The sequence below is a fragment of the Cloeon dipterum genome, chromosome 4 (genome assembly GCF_949628265.1).
Source record: "Cloeon dipterum chromosome 4, ieCloDipt1.1, whole genome shotgun sequence".
In the NCBI taxonomy this organism is placed as follows: Eukaryota; Metazoa; Arthropoda; class Insecta; order Ephemeroptera; family Baetidae; genus Cloeon; species Cloeon dipterum.
The window spans coordinates 20,273,395-20,286,067 of NC_088789.1; the positions used below are offsets into that span (position 1 = coordinate 20,273,395).

Genomic DNA, 12,673 nt, shown 5'->3' on the forward strand with positions numbered 1-12,673 from the left:
AAATGTTGCGTTTCCATTAATTATTTAACCCTTTATGGCTAACAGATTAAGAACAAAAAATAAACGAATTATCAACAAAATCTAAATTAAAAAAGTAAATTGACACGTGTTTCAATCAAGGCAAGAGAAATTTTCGCTCAGACATGGCGGCGATCAGTGGACCATGGTTGTTAAACCAAAATGCACACACTGAAACAAATCTAATGCTCACTCGTGCAGCTTGCCTAGATTTAAATGTTGTTCAAATTCAAACTTAACCTGCCATGGATTAAAGAACAGACCAAAGTAGCATAATATTTTGAAGATGTCAAAGAAGGGGGAAATATTTATATGAAATGGTTGAAAATCTCACAAATTATTAAAAAAAGTCCTTATTTCATGTATTGAGATTAATTTTCCTTTTTTTATCATTTTGGATGTATTTTAAAGGAAATTGAAACGCTGCAAAAAATTAAATTAAGTAAATACCTAGAGAATAAAATGTTCTCGTATTGAAACAAGTAAAAAGTCCAGTTAGTACAATTCAGAATTTATTTTGCAAGAGAGGACACACAGCAAAACAGAGAGTCTAGATCTTCATTTCTTCGAGAACATCTTGTAGAATGTCGAGTAAATCAAAAGAAAAATATATGTAAATAAAGATAGAATCTCCTCAAAATATAAAGTCCTTTAAATTGCTCAATAGGAAAGAATAACAGTTTTCTACTAAGAGTAACAATTATTATAACGCGTCCCACATTCAGTCTATTCAATCCTGTACAAAAATATCCCATCCATGTTGCTTCCTCAAAAGTATCTTAAAATTATTGTTTTTTCTGTAGCTCATATTTTTTTGTATCAAACAAAATTGACATCTAGACAACGAGAGTAATAATCAATACACCTATAAACGATAATAATAAAAGTAGCCAAGGTTGCCGTGTGGTTATCGTGTCAAGTCATTGCACCCAAAGTATAATATCTACACATGTAAAGAGGTTCGGTTTTTAAGACCCCGCCTAAAATATTTATAAAAACGACGTTGGCACTAACTTAAGACGACACTATTGATATTTCATTTTTCAAAAATTTCAAAATCTGTAAAATACGCAGCTCAAATTCTGTCTTTGGAAATTGTATTGGTCCGTAAGACAAAATTGAGACTGCAACCGGTGCACCAATTGTGAACAAAATGTTGGCAAAATTCAGTCCGTGAGCCGATCTAGGGACGGTAAAATTTTCGTGGAGGTTGCGACGCGGTCAGTCTGCTCAGAGGTCGTCATCGCCAATGCAGTCAAACGCGTGATTTTCAACGAAGGGGTTCGCGGGCGACGAAGGACTGTTTTGTCCCTTCACCGAGACGCCAGAGAGTCGGCCCGACAAGCGTTTAATTGACGACCTCCCTTCGTCGTGCCGGCTGACACTCGAGTCTTGCGACCGAACGCTCACATCCTTCAATCAAAACAATTTGATTTTAATTTTATTGTGTGATACTCACTGTCAGAAGGAAACCCAGCATGCCTTCCGAAATGAAAAGAAACTTTTCGCATTAGACGTGTCATTAAATTAGATTGAAATACGAATTACTTGATAAATTTTTTTATCCAGCTACATTAAAAGGAAAATTAAAAAATGGGATATTTTTGCCAAATCATGATGTTTTAAGGTATCTTCACATAGCTAATTTGGGTTTTTCCAATTAATGAAAATTAATTAACCATTTACAATCAACAAATAATTTAAAATATTTTTTGTGAAATTAAAAAAAGCAAAATTCATCAGCTTTCTAAATTTTAGATGTAATTTTTATATTTTATTACGATTTTAGGCTCAAAGTAATCTCAGCAAATCAATTCGTCCAGAGAGGGGGAATCTATGTACGAAAATAATCATCAAATTTGACAGGAGACTAAATTTTTAAATATAATATATATAAAATGATTAGTGACTTCTGGAATTTGAAAAACAATTTCAATTGGTAATATAAGTTTACCATCTCAGAAATGTACACGTTGTATGGACAAAATAATTCATTTTAATTCGCTTGGTATACAGGGTTGCCATTGAAAAATATTTTCTCCAAAGAAATACTCGTGAATACTAAGAATTTAAAAAAGAATAATATGTACTCACCGATATTGCATCGTTGGAAATTGACCTCGTGACAGGTCTGACCCTGTGGAAGGTGCCATCTCTACGCATGAACGACCAGGGTCTGTTTGGAAGTTTCGGAATTGTCGAGGGCCCCTTTTTAGCAAGAAGCTCGGCCACCATGGCCTGCAGACAAGCTGACATCAGAATTGCCTGATCACTCACCACCGTAATCCACTGCAGTCTGGAAATTGTATCGAAATTGTTATTAACAAGTGAGAATATATCTATTTTCTCAGGACGTACCTATCCTTTGCCATCAGGTATTCAAACGAAAGCTCGAGTCTCGGTCCAGGGCGGACGACGCCACCAAGGGCCTCGCTTTCTTCCTCAGCCTGTTAACGGAGAGAATTATGTTATACAGTTGCTTTTACGTTTTTTTAGGTAGACAACAGTTTTGGAAGATAAAATCAAGCCATTAAATATACAATAATTGTACTTATCTAGGATCAGAGTAAATTATAATCTTAATTTTTTACTTTTACTTGTTGGGTTCAATCAGAAAATCAATATGAAATATTGATTAAGTTTTAAAGAACGATGAAAACACTCGTCAAATTTAAATTAAAATGATGCCTTAACACTGTGATAGTGGTTAGTCAATTTTAATATTACTATTTATCAACAAAACAATATTCAAGTTTTCAATCTTGACGACAATTTCCAAATCGGTGTCGTTAATGTCATGTTCAGATCCATCAGCGTTAGATATACACATTCTTAAAATTTAGTAGACGCTCAGGAGCAATCTACAGCCATCAGGCCAGGTTAAAAAAACTTAGATGATTGGCAATCATTTCACGATTGGCTTAAATCCATAAAATGATTTGAAACGGCATTCGTTGTCTTGGCCCATCGTGGCCAAGCCGCCTTCACTAGACGTGCCTGCTCTCGGCGAGCTACATACTCTCTCTACCAGTCTGAGCACACGCTACCGCTGGCTAATATGAATTTCAATTTCATTAAGACGGTGATAATTATTTCTCATTAATAAATTCAGATGTCGATATAAAACACCTGACAAAAAAAAACAATCAACAAGACTCCCAAATACTCATTATACCGTAATCGAAAATAAAAATAACAAATCTAAATTAACAGTAGTTAGAATTTTATGAAAGCGCGAAATTGAATATGCACTAAGTATTAAGTTAAACACCAAACTGTTTAAAAATAAAATAACCTAACGAGTTTCACAAATTACATTTAAATTTCTATGAGAAAGCTGCATGGTTGGTCTTGAGAAGTAAAAATTTGGAAATGCTTAATCAGATGAGTTTTTCACGCGAGTTATGGTCGAAAATCAGGATTCAGCAGTTTAAACCAGTTTAAACTAACAACTCAGGACAAGATATAAACAAACGTCTTGAATGCTACACGCAAAGTTATTGTTTTGTTTCCTGTCCAGCCAAAATTGTATAGTGAGTTACAAAAACAAATATTGAGGTTTTCTCCTTTAGATTACTTTTTATCTAATGTTCTCGCTTAGAAAATAGGAATTTTTATCTCAGCAATCCTGCCTTGAAGAACATGACATTTTAAAATGGAAAGTAAACAATTTTTTTAATTTTTTTACAAATTACCAATGGAGCTAAATTGTCTGTTAAAAAGCACAGAAAATTGGAATAAATTTTTGTTTAATTTAAAAATACAAGTTCAATTAATATTATATAAATCAAATTACCAAAACTCAAAAACTAAAAAAAAAACGGTTTCAGTATTTAGTTTTAAAGCGTTTTCCATGTGAAATCCGATATGAAAATATTCTTTCAGAGAACCAGAACTCGTTAACTGTCAAATAAATATTCTTCCTGCTTATGTCTCTTTCAGAATAGTACTTTTAATAAGAGAATAAGTGTTTCCTTTTGAGAGCTACTTACATGAAGTGTGGTAATCCTCCAGCACCGCATTCTAGTAACTCTAAAGCTGCCCTCACTAAGTGTCTCACTGGAGTCGGAAGATGAGCTTGAGGAAGCGTCCGGTGTCTGCAGTCGCACTCGGAAATTTAGCTCCTTATTTCCAGCACCGATAAGCACTCTCATCCCTTTCTGCGGATAGTCGCACCAGCACTCCCCAAACTGCATGAAGCCGTAGTATTTCAAGCCCTTGGCCAGCTCCAAATACTAAAATTTTTAGAACATTTAGACCAAGTCTGTTGTTTTTTTAAAATTAAACTTTACTTCTCGCTTTTCGCCTCTCGATTGTAGGGACGACAGCTTATTTCGAATGTCATTAGAAGTCAAAATCCAACCTCTCTCAACCTCCCAAATCGCCTGAGTGTACAACAGGTTGAGCGCCACCCTGTCTTCCGCCAGCATTGTTTCAATTGACAGATCCCAAAAACTGAAACGTAGCAATAAATAAAAATAAATGCACTATTTAATTTTTAAAATAAAATTACTTCTTCCGGAGAACAACGCGGTGAAGGCCTGGTAGACTTTTCATTGATATGTATGGAGATTCATAGTTTTCAAGTTTTTTAATCACTGAAAATCATAGATCAGAATAACGTAAATAATTCTAGATATCAGAAATTACCAGAAATTTCGCCATCTTCCTCTTTCCGGATTAAGAACAAGGAGAAGAATTTTACAAACTCTGGCGCCAGGTGAAGCTTTTGGCTCAAATTCTAGATAACATAAGAGAATGTCATAAGCATACAAATTTAGTTTCACAAGCAAACCTCCAAGACTTCATCTGACGGGTCGGACGTGAGCACCTCAAGACCGATCTTCTGTCCGTTCATCAAATGAACGTCCAAAGTCACTGGCGTGCTGGTTTCCTTGCTACTTTCTAATTGAGCAGACAAAAGGAAGCCTTTGAACAGCTCGCTGTTTGACACCCGAGGATCTTGGCTCGCTGGACAAATAATAATGTTAATTCATGTAACTGTCACTTATAACATTTAACTCTCACCAGTTTGAAGGTATTTCTCGAGCATGAGTCTTCGTTCATCCAGCTGTCCTTGGGTGAGTGGAAGGAGTTTCTTAGGTGGGAAAGGGGGCAGACAATTTGGATGGTCCAGCTCTCGTTTCAGCTGCTCGTGGAGACAAAGGAGCTGTCGGTACCGCACACTACAATGGTACGTACCATTGATGTGTACATTGAACCCCTGACACGACAAAAAAAGCAGTAAATTATCGGGATAATTTAATGGAGTGGATTTATCTTACAACGAAAACGGAGCCCCCGCTGTTGGTGAACTCGACGGTGTCAGGAATCGCAAAATGCATGGCAGCGATGGTTAAAAACTCTTTTCGAATCAATTCATAGGTGGTTTCAAGTTGATTGCGACAAAGCTAGGCTCATTTTGAGCTAGGCTTGCTTATCAAACCCTGGACTTTTCACTCAAAAGTACGTCGACAGAGCAAAGAGAAAATGAATGGTGAAAGGGGCGTGACAACAGTGCCCTCAAATCTCGGCCACCTATTGGCATCGAGTGTATAAAATGCAGTTTTCACCGGCTGCCTTTTTCTTCGGTTCTTTGGCCATGCTTTTTTTCTCAATACCGGTCACCGTCACAAGACCAAACAATCAACCGGTTTGTTTCTTCAACTTTAAGGTTAATTGTACAACCAGGACCGGCTGATATGCCATGTTAAAAGCTAGACACGCCTCTCGATATCCTTTTGAAACGAAGTGAGCTGGACTGTAATCAGATTTATCGCACCCAACATGGCGTACTCGTGTATCCAAAGGTTCTAGTTTGATTGTACCGAATTCCAGTCTTAATTTTACTCCATTGTGCATTTCGACTCTACACTTTAACCATCTTCGATTAGTTTGGTAGAGACGCATTCTCTGCACCTACACGTGTGAAAGAAATAATATTTTCTTGCAATTAATACGTTATAAAACAAACTGAAAGGCCATGAGCTACCAAACTAGAAACCGGGGTCGCACCACAGCTGGTAAACACACTGCTCGTATTTGCATTTATTTGGAATTTATACAATATATCACACATATAAGTGTTTTACCCAGAGCCACGCTGCTGGTGGCTTGCTGGCTAAGTTATGCGTCGAGTTTATTGATCGTAATATCGCATGAGTTACAGTCGAGTCCTGCATGGCTACATGACTTTTCTATTCACTTGTGTAGCAACCCTGACCTCGGGATATCATAATTTCGCAGCCCAGATGATGATGCAGTCGGTTTCGGCCAGTCAGCCGGCCCAGCAGCAGCCGCAGGTCATGTTCACGCAGAGCGCACCCCAATGCCAGACGCAGCAGCCGATACCGGCACCGCCAATACCGCATTTCCTGCAGGACGCCGACGTAAGTCCCCCACGAACCTCCCCAAGCGGGCCCACGCCAGAAAATATTTTTCTGGAGTATCGTGCACCTATTCCTCGTTACTTCAGAGCTGTCCGAGGAAAAATTACAATTTAAAACCTTTTTTGCCTCTGTCCTTAGCTAATTGTGTTTTGCAGAGGCAAACAAAAATGTGTAAGTCGGTTGTAGTTTTTCCGCAACAGTCGATCTAGTCGTGGGCCACCCTCAACATTTACCCTCCAGACTTCACGCCGGATTGGCATGGTTCAAGACGCGATGGGCAACCTTGCGACTGCTGGGAAATATGCCAGACACCCAATTTTAATCATTTTACAACTGTTAGCTTAACCGATTATAAAAATTAAAGCGGCAAACTCCTTAAAGTATGTAGTTAAAAAATTCAAGAAGGTTATTGTAGAAACAGGTAACTAATTTCTTGCCACCTAAAAATTGCATCAGTTCTTTGGTTTATCTTTTTAATTTGAAACTGCATGCTTCCATGATTCATTTAAATCTCCAATTTATTTCTTTAAAGTTGGATTTATTTTTTCATTTTTTACAGGATATTATGCTAATCAATGCTTAAGTAGGACAGGACTTATTTTTGACACTTCCAATCGATTCCTGCGGGTTGACTTTTGTTAGGCAGCCAAAACACTCAGTCGACAATTCGACATGACATGCCTGCAATCGGTGAAAACGTAAAAATCGTTACGTTGGCGGTTCTTCAGTCTGAAACAAGCAAAAAAATCCACAAGACAGAGAGCGAATTTTCTGAAAGGACGAAGCGCTGGCCTAAGATCGAGACAGCGCTGTCTAGATCTTAAGCAAGCACCAATCTAAGAAAACCGCTTTCTTTTCTGATCGGCGTTCTTGTCACATTCTTTGCTAGGTCCAGACCAAAAACCGTTGAATTACCGATTTTCAGCATGTCTTGACGAATATTTGACCAAGTAATTCGACTGCCACACCTGATTTGACTGTGACGACTCGATTGGCAAAGTCAAAAACACAGCTACTTTGAATGATAGTCAAAGCAAAGAAATGAAATTTGGTGTCACTGGTTTCCACGTGGTCGTTGGGGTCAAGACCATGACATTCACTGCTGGTGTCGTTCACTAAACTCGTGAAGGAACCAAGGCTAATATAGCCTTTTGCCGACCCCGTCTTTCAGGGTTGATTACCAATGATGTACATGGGTCGTCCCTGTGACCACGCCGCATTTGGAGGTGCTTTTCATTCTAAGCCAAGGCAAAATCTTGCTGGCAGAACGCATGCCGACGTTTGCATTTTGACTGGTCGTGAATGACGAGCGCTTCTTGCCACCACAATCCAACTTGGTGGTTGAGGGCGTGGGCATACCCCTTGTATGTTGAAATCACCCGGCCTGACGGCATTCGCAGGTTAAAATGGACGATGATGTCGAGGACGGATACGAAGACCTCCTCGATAATGATGAGACTGAGGTGAAGACCAAGAAGTGGCAGTCGAAGAAGAAGGACCCCTTGTGTAAGAATTGAGTGGAATCTATATTTCCTTCTACCTATGATGGCTTACAATTCAGAAATTTAATTATTCCCTCACTCCCATCAAAAGACATAAATTGTAAGTCGGAGACTTGCTTATTAGATAATGAAAGCTGATTGTGAGCCAAGAAAGAGGCAATGACCAGATGTTGGAATTTTCCACGCAGCCTTATTGAGTTCGTGACTTGTGTAGCGTGACATGATGTGATCAAAGAGTTATGAGGTCCAAATTTTTCGATTTGGAAATTTAAACAATTTAACGAGTCTTGAAAAATTCCCTAAAATGTATAGTTTAGAGTTTTATAAATAGTTATGCATTGAAATAAGGGCAATTTTAGTGGAAAAACTAACCAGTCAGCTTTGACATTTTGAAAAAATTTGAATTTACTCTTCAGGGATAATTCAGGGAAAAAGTTCACACAAATATTGGTAATATTTTGACTGTTATTTGTTTCCAAATATTTTAAAATACTTTGGACAATTAATTTTGTGCTGGGAGCTCTTGCGATTTTTTTAATTTTACTTGAAAACAAAATCAGGTTAGAAGCTGAAAATAAATTGTCTTTATTCTTTATAATCGTAAGCATGAAATTTTGTTCCGAATTGCAGACAAAGTGTCTAAGAAAGTTCGCCGTAAGCGTATGAACGCTCGGCTGCGTCGACTCCTGCAGCCAAAGAATGCCATCATGGTGCTGAACGAGATGAGCGAATCTGTCAAGTTCACTTTCCACGAACCTCTCACTCCGACCACAACCTTGTTCCAAGTTAGCGTTGAGGTAATTTCGTCTAGCACTGCTTTGTTGCGTTTATTCGGACCAATTCCGCAGGTTGATGGACAAGTGTACAACGGGCAAGGACTTTCGAAGCCAACTGCAAAACAGGCTGCTGCTGAGAACGCACTGCGTTCTCTCTTGATGGAGAAAATGGCCCAAGGGGAGGCTGGCACTGGCGAAATCGACGAGTCTGGAACCAAGGAGGCGGAAAAAGAGGTGGGTCTTGAACCTAAAATGCCAAAATAGATACCTGAAATGAAAATAATTTTCTTGGTGTATTGAAATTGAGTAAGATTTAGTAAAATAATTCCCGTGATAACTCCCTACAGGCCAACATCTCAGACGTGCCCCCTGGTGAGGAGCCACCACTGCTGGACCTGGAGGGTCGACCCGTCAATGGCCAGCCCGCGCAGCCTGAAGATGACGTGCCGTGGGGAAGTCTTGCGTCATTCGCACTCTTCAAACTCTTCACTGAGTGGCAGAGTCAGGGCATTAATGTCAACTTCAAGCCAAATGCCAAACCGAATGCAAACCTACACGAGGTAATAATTAGTCTTTTTCCCAATTTTTATTTTTTTATTACATGACGTAACAGCTGCCTGTTTTATGTTAAAGGAATACAATTTCAAGCTGCATACTTAACAGTTCCATATATAGTAGGAAAAATAGTGAAAAAAACAGTTATTGTTCTGTTTGGTGACAAAAGAAATGTTTATATAAGTATGGTATTAATCTTTTTGTTTTTAAATTTTAAAAGCTTTAAGTCTTGTGAAATTGTTTCACTCTTGTTAAATCATACCACAATTTTGAAATTGTTTCAAAAATTTTAACTTTTGCAATCAATCCCTTTTTTGAAATATGATCAAGCTATTTTCAAAACGTTTTTTTAAACACTATATTAGGTCAAAATTTATTAATGAATTATAATTGTGTATTTAGGGTCGCTCTACTCCGGCTCCAATGAAAAAATTGCCCGACAACCCCACTGAGAGACATCCAGTTATGCTGTTGAATCAACTCCGGCCCAGCGCACTGTTCGAGGATGCAGGCCAGCAAGGCGTTCCCCCGAATATTATGTTTACCGTGACTGTATCGTTAGACGGAGCCTCATACCAGGGAATCGGTTTGTGAATTTTGATAATTAGTTGAATATTTTAAAAATGAATCAATCCACAGGCAAGAACAAGAAGGATGCCAAGAAGGAAGCAGCGAAACAAGCTCTTGCAAGCATCTTTAATGTGCACTATGACAACTAATAAATTATCAGTAGCTGGAAATCCCATTTACATCAAAATGCTACGCTATTAGCTTAAGTATCGCCGGTGAATTTAATTTCAATCGTTAGACTGTTTTTTGTATAATGCAAGCCCGTAAGCTTTATGATTTTGTTTAAGTGTCGACTATAATTAACAGTAATTCTAGGAGTTATTTCGCTTGAGGTTTATCCTTCCTAGGTGTTACAGTTTCACGACATTTGATGGAGCATTTCATCACTTCTCTTTAAACAGCACCTGTCCTCCTCTTTAGTGTGTATTTCATTTAAAGTAGAGGCGTAAAGCATGTCTTGCTTTCTAGGTTTACACCTTTATACATTTTACTGGCTGCGTGGCCGTATGTGCATGGTGCACTATCTTTAATTACAGTGTCAAATTTTCAAGACTTATCACACTACATAGTAATTAAGCTTCCCTGCGCGCGATTCCCCCTTCCGAAACATTTGTGTACGCGGTCGTATATATCAAGTAAAATTAAAGTGCGTGTCCGATATACAAATCGTTTTATTACTCTTACTTGACCAGCTCAATAATTACCAATAATTATTACATTAAAATGTTTATCTGTTTTGTTGCCGGTAGCCCGGTATTATAATTCCATTCGTGAGTCATTCTCTGCTGTGCAACTAGTACAAAACTTTTCATCATGCAAGTGAACTGTTCCGCGCGTGACGTACGTTTGGGGAGTGACGTATGTCCCAGCCAATGAAAATCTACCACTTGTACGCGACAGCCAATGGCGAAGCACCACGACTTGTATTTTCCTCGCTGCTGAATTTCATTGTTGTTTATTCCACGCAGACAGCTCCGTATGAAAAGGCTTAGCATGTGAAGGTCTTTCTTATTATCAAACAAACCTTCCACGGAAGACCATAGTCCCGTCTCACGAGTAACATCAGTGACCATCAATTACCGGACATGGCTGCGAAGACCATCTTGATCGCCCTGCCCTGCGGACCAAGGGACAAGCTGCCCTTGCCTCCTAGGGTACCAGCGATTTCTAGAACCGTCGAACGTATCAAAGTGGAAGTTGATGACGAAGAAGGATATGGATTCGTGAAGGAGAGGAACAGGAAACGGAAATTGGACAATTTGACCACGGAGGAGAAAATTTTAAGAAAGTGAGTACATACCCTGGAATTTTGAATTAAACTTTGAATTTTATTGTTACGTAACTGTAAATGTATTTCATGCAGGCATTTTCATCCACATTATTTTTAAATCAACAATGTTGTTTGTAGATACCGTAAATTTTATTAAATAATTAAGTTATTTAAATTTAGTATTTAAATGCAAAAGATTTTTCATTTTTGTGGAATTAGAAAACAAATTAAAAACCGGCCAGCATGATGAAATCCAAGCTTCCCCTCCCACATTTTTAATCAATTTATCATAACAAGATTATTAAATTGTTCTCATCTAAAGTAATTAATTTAATAATATTAATTTCCAGGAAAATGAAGAACCGAGTGGCAGCCCAGAATTCACGAGATAAGAAAAAAGCAAGAATGGACGATTTGGAAAAGGCACTGGCGCTTGCACATGAAAAGATAAAACAGCTGGAGGCCAAGCAAAGTACGTGCACCAGGTGCGGCGAGAAGGTGTCGAGTCAAGGACCCCAGGACTTCGTACCTGCCGTGTCGAAACCCGATATCCCTCTGCAGAAGGGCAGGGGTCATCGGCTCGAGACCCTCTTGCCGGCTTGGTGTTCGGCTTGGGTATTACTACTGGCGCTGACGGCCAACAAACACCAGTTAAAACAGAAGATGATGCAAGAAATGATGACGCCGACCTTGAAGACTCGAGTGGACAGGAGAGTGATGAAGGATACTCGAGTAGAGAGGATGAAGTGGTGGGGCTCTCACCAGAATATGTGGAACCCAAAGAAGAAAGTTGCTTGAGCCCTGCTGAGACCATTCCCCTGTCAAGCCCTTCGTCACCCAGTCTCTCGGTCGAGGACGAGCAGGAACTGCTGCAGCTCTTTTCACAACAGTTTTCAGAACCACCATCGGTTATTTCTGATAATGGATACCAATCAGAATCGCCCAGCAGTGTAATGCAAGGATTGGATGATTTATTGGTGTTATTTCCGGATCTCCTTTAGAGTGCGTGCTTCTAAAAATACAGACCATTGTAAATAAGAAATAAGTGTTACATGTATTTGTAGTTTTGTTTAAACCGCATTTACTCCTAGTTGTTAACAATAATTGTTTTATATTTCTCTGGAAATATATATTATATTAACTTAGAGCACATCATGTATTAATCATGCAAATTATTCAACTCTAACGGCATAGTTCCTGTATCGTTGTAATAAATATAAAGGGCTTGACAAATTATTGGAAATCCACTGTTTTTTTATTTCTAAATTTCCTCTCTGACTGTTTGTGGAAAGAAATAGATTCAAAATACCATTTTCAGGTTTTGACAAACACCTAAAGACAGGAAATGTTTTTGTTTTTCTTTAATTTTCTAAATAAATAGTGTGTTTACTCTATTTTTTCCACATATATTTAATCAAAAATCAGATTAACGGGCACCAGGTGAAATTTATTTTCGAAAAGGAATTTTGATAATTTTCCATTTCGTAATTATTAAGATTGTCGGACATAAAATCAGGGATTCACAATCAAAATTTTTATGATTGGTTCAAGATATATCATATTTTATTATGGAACTGGGACCAACTGATAAAC

At 38.3% G+C, this 12,673-nt stretch overlaps 3 protein-coding genes across 3 annotated transcripts; 2 read left to right on the top strand and 1 right to left on the bottom strand.

The window, feature by feature from the left end:
• Positions 1–508: 508 nt before the first annotated feature.
• On the bottom strand, positions 509–5,542 carry Snx17 (sorting nexin 17). The gene is made up of 10 exons (XM_065487778.1): positions 5,304–5,542; positions 5,047–5,242; positions 4,814–4,989; positions 4,669–4,759; positions 4,532–4,616; positions 4,311–4,473; positions 4,011–4,253; positions 2,377–2,465; positions 2,113–2,314; positions 509–1,431 (listed from the first exon to the last, which is right to left on the bottom strand). Exons 1-10 carry the CDS (start codon positions 5,361–5,363, stop codon positions 1,249–1,251), a joined length of 1,488 nt encoding a protein of 495 aa, XP_065343850.1. The 5' UTR covers positions 5,364–5,542; the 3' UTR covers positions 509–1,248.
• Positions 5,543–5,879: 337 nt separating this feature from the next.
• On the top strand, positions 5,880–10,476 carry LOC135941961 (double-stranded RNA-specific editase 1-like). Its single transcript, XM_065487779.1, has 8 exons — positions 5,880–6,041; positions 6,265–6,407; positions 7,808–7,913; positions 8,540–8,706; positions 8,758–8,919; positions 9,033–9,245; positions 9,643–9,826; positions 9,880–10,476. Exons 1-8 carry the CDS (start codon positions 6,002–6,004, stop codon positions 9,957–9,959), a joined length of 1,095 nt encoding a protein of 364 aa, XP_065343851.1. The 5' UTR covers positions 5,880–6,001; the 3' UTR covers positions 9,960–10,476.
• A 274-nt stretch (positions 10,477–10,750) lies between these two features.
• On the top strand, positions 10,751–12,323 carry Xbp1 (X box binding protein 1). Its single transcript, XM_065487780.1, has 2 exons — positions 10,751–11,098; positions 11,431–12,323. The coding sequence occupies exons 1-2, from the start codon at positions 10,896–10,898 to the stop codon at positions 11,876–11,878; spliced, it is 651 nt and encodes a 216-aa protein (XP_065343852.1). The 5' UTR covers positions 10,751–10,895; the 3' UTR covers positions 11,879–12,323.
• The last annotated feature ends 350 nt before the right edge of the window (positions 12,324–12,673 follow it).

Coding starts and splice junctions, on each gene's coding strand:
- Snx17 (XM_065487778.1), bottom strand. CDS start 5,363: ATGCATTTTGCGATTCCTGACACCGTCGAGTTCACCAACAGCGGGGGC. Junction 5,243..5,303: donor GCGGGGGCTCCGTTTTCGTT/GTAAGATAAATC, acceptor TTGTCGTGTCAG/GGGTTCAATGTACACATCAA. Junction 4,254..4,310: donor CGAGAGGCGAAAAGCGAGAA/GTAAAGTTTAAT, acceptor TAAAAATTTTAG/TATTTGGAGCTGGCCAAGGG.
- LOC135941961 (XM_065487779.1), top strand. CDS start 6,002: ATGAGCTACCAAACTAGAAACCGGGGTCGCACCACAGCTG. Junction 6,042..6,264: donor CCGGGGTCGCACCACAGCTG/GTAAACACACTG, acceptor ATAATTTCGCAG/CCCAGATGATGATGCAGTCG. Junction 9,246..9,642: donor CGAATGCAAACCTACACGAG/GTAATAATTAGT, acceptor TTGTGTATTTAG/GGTCGCTCTACTCCGGCTCC.
- Xbp1 (XM_065487780.1), top strand. CDS start 10,896: ATGGCTGCGAAGACCATCTTGATCGCCCTGCCCTGCGGACCAAGGGAC. Junction 11,099..11,430: donor GAGGAGAAAATTTTAAGAAA/GTGAGTACATAC, acceptor ATTAATTTCCAG/GAAAATGAAGAACCGAGTGG.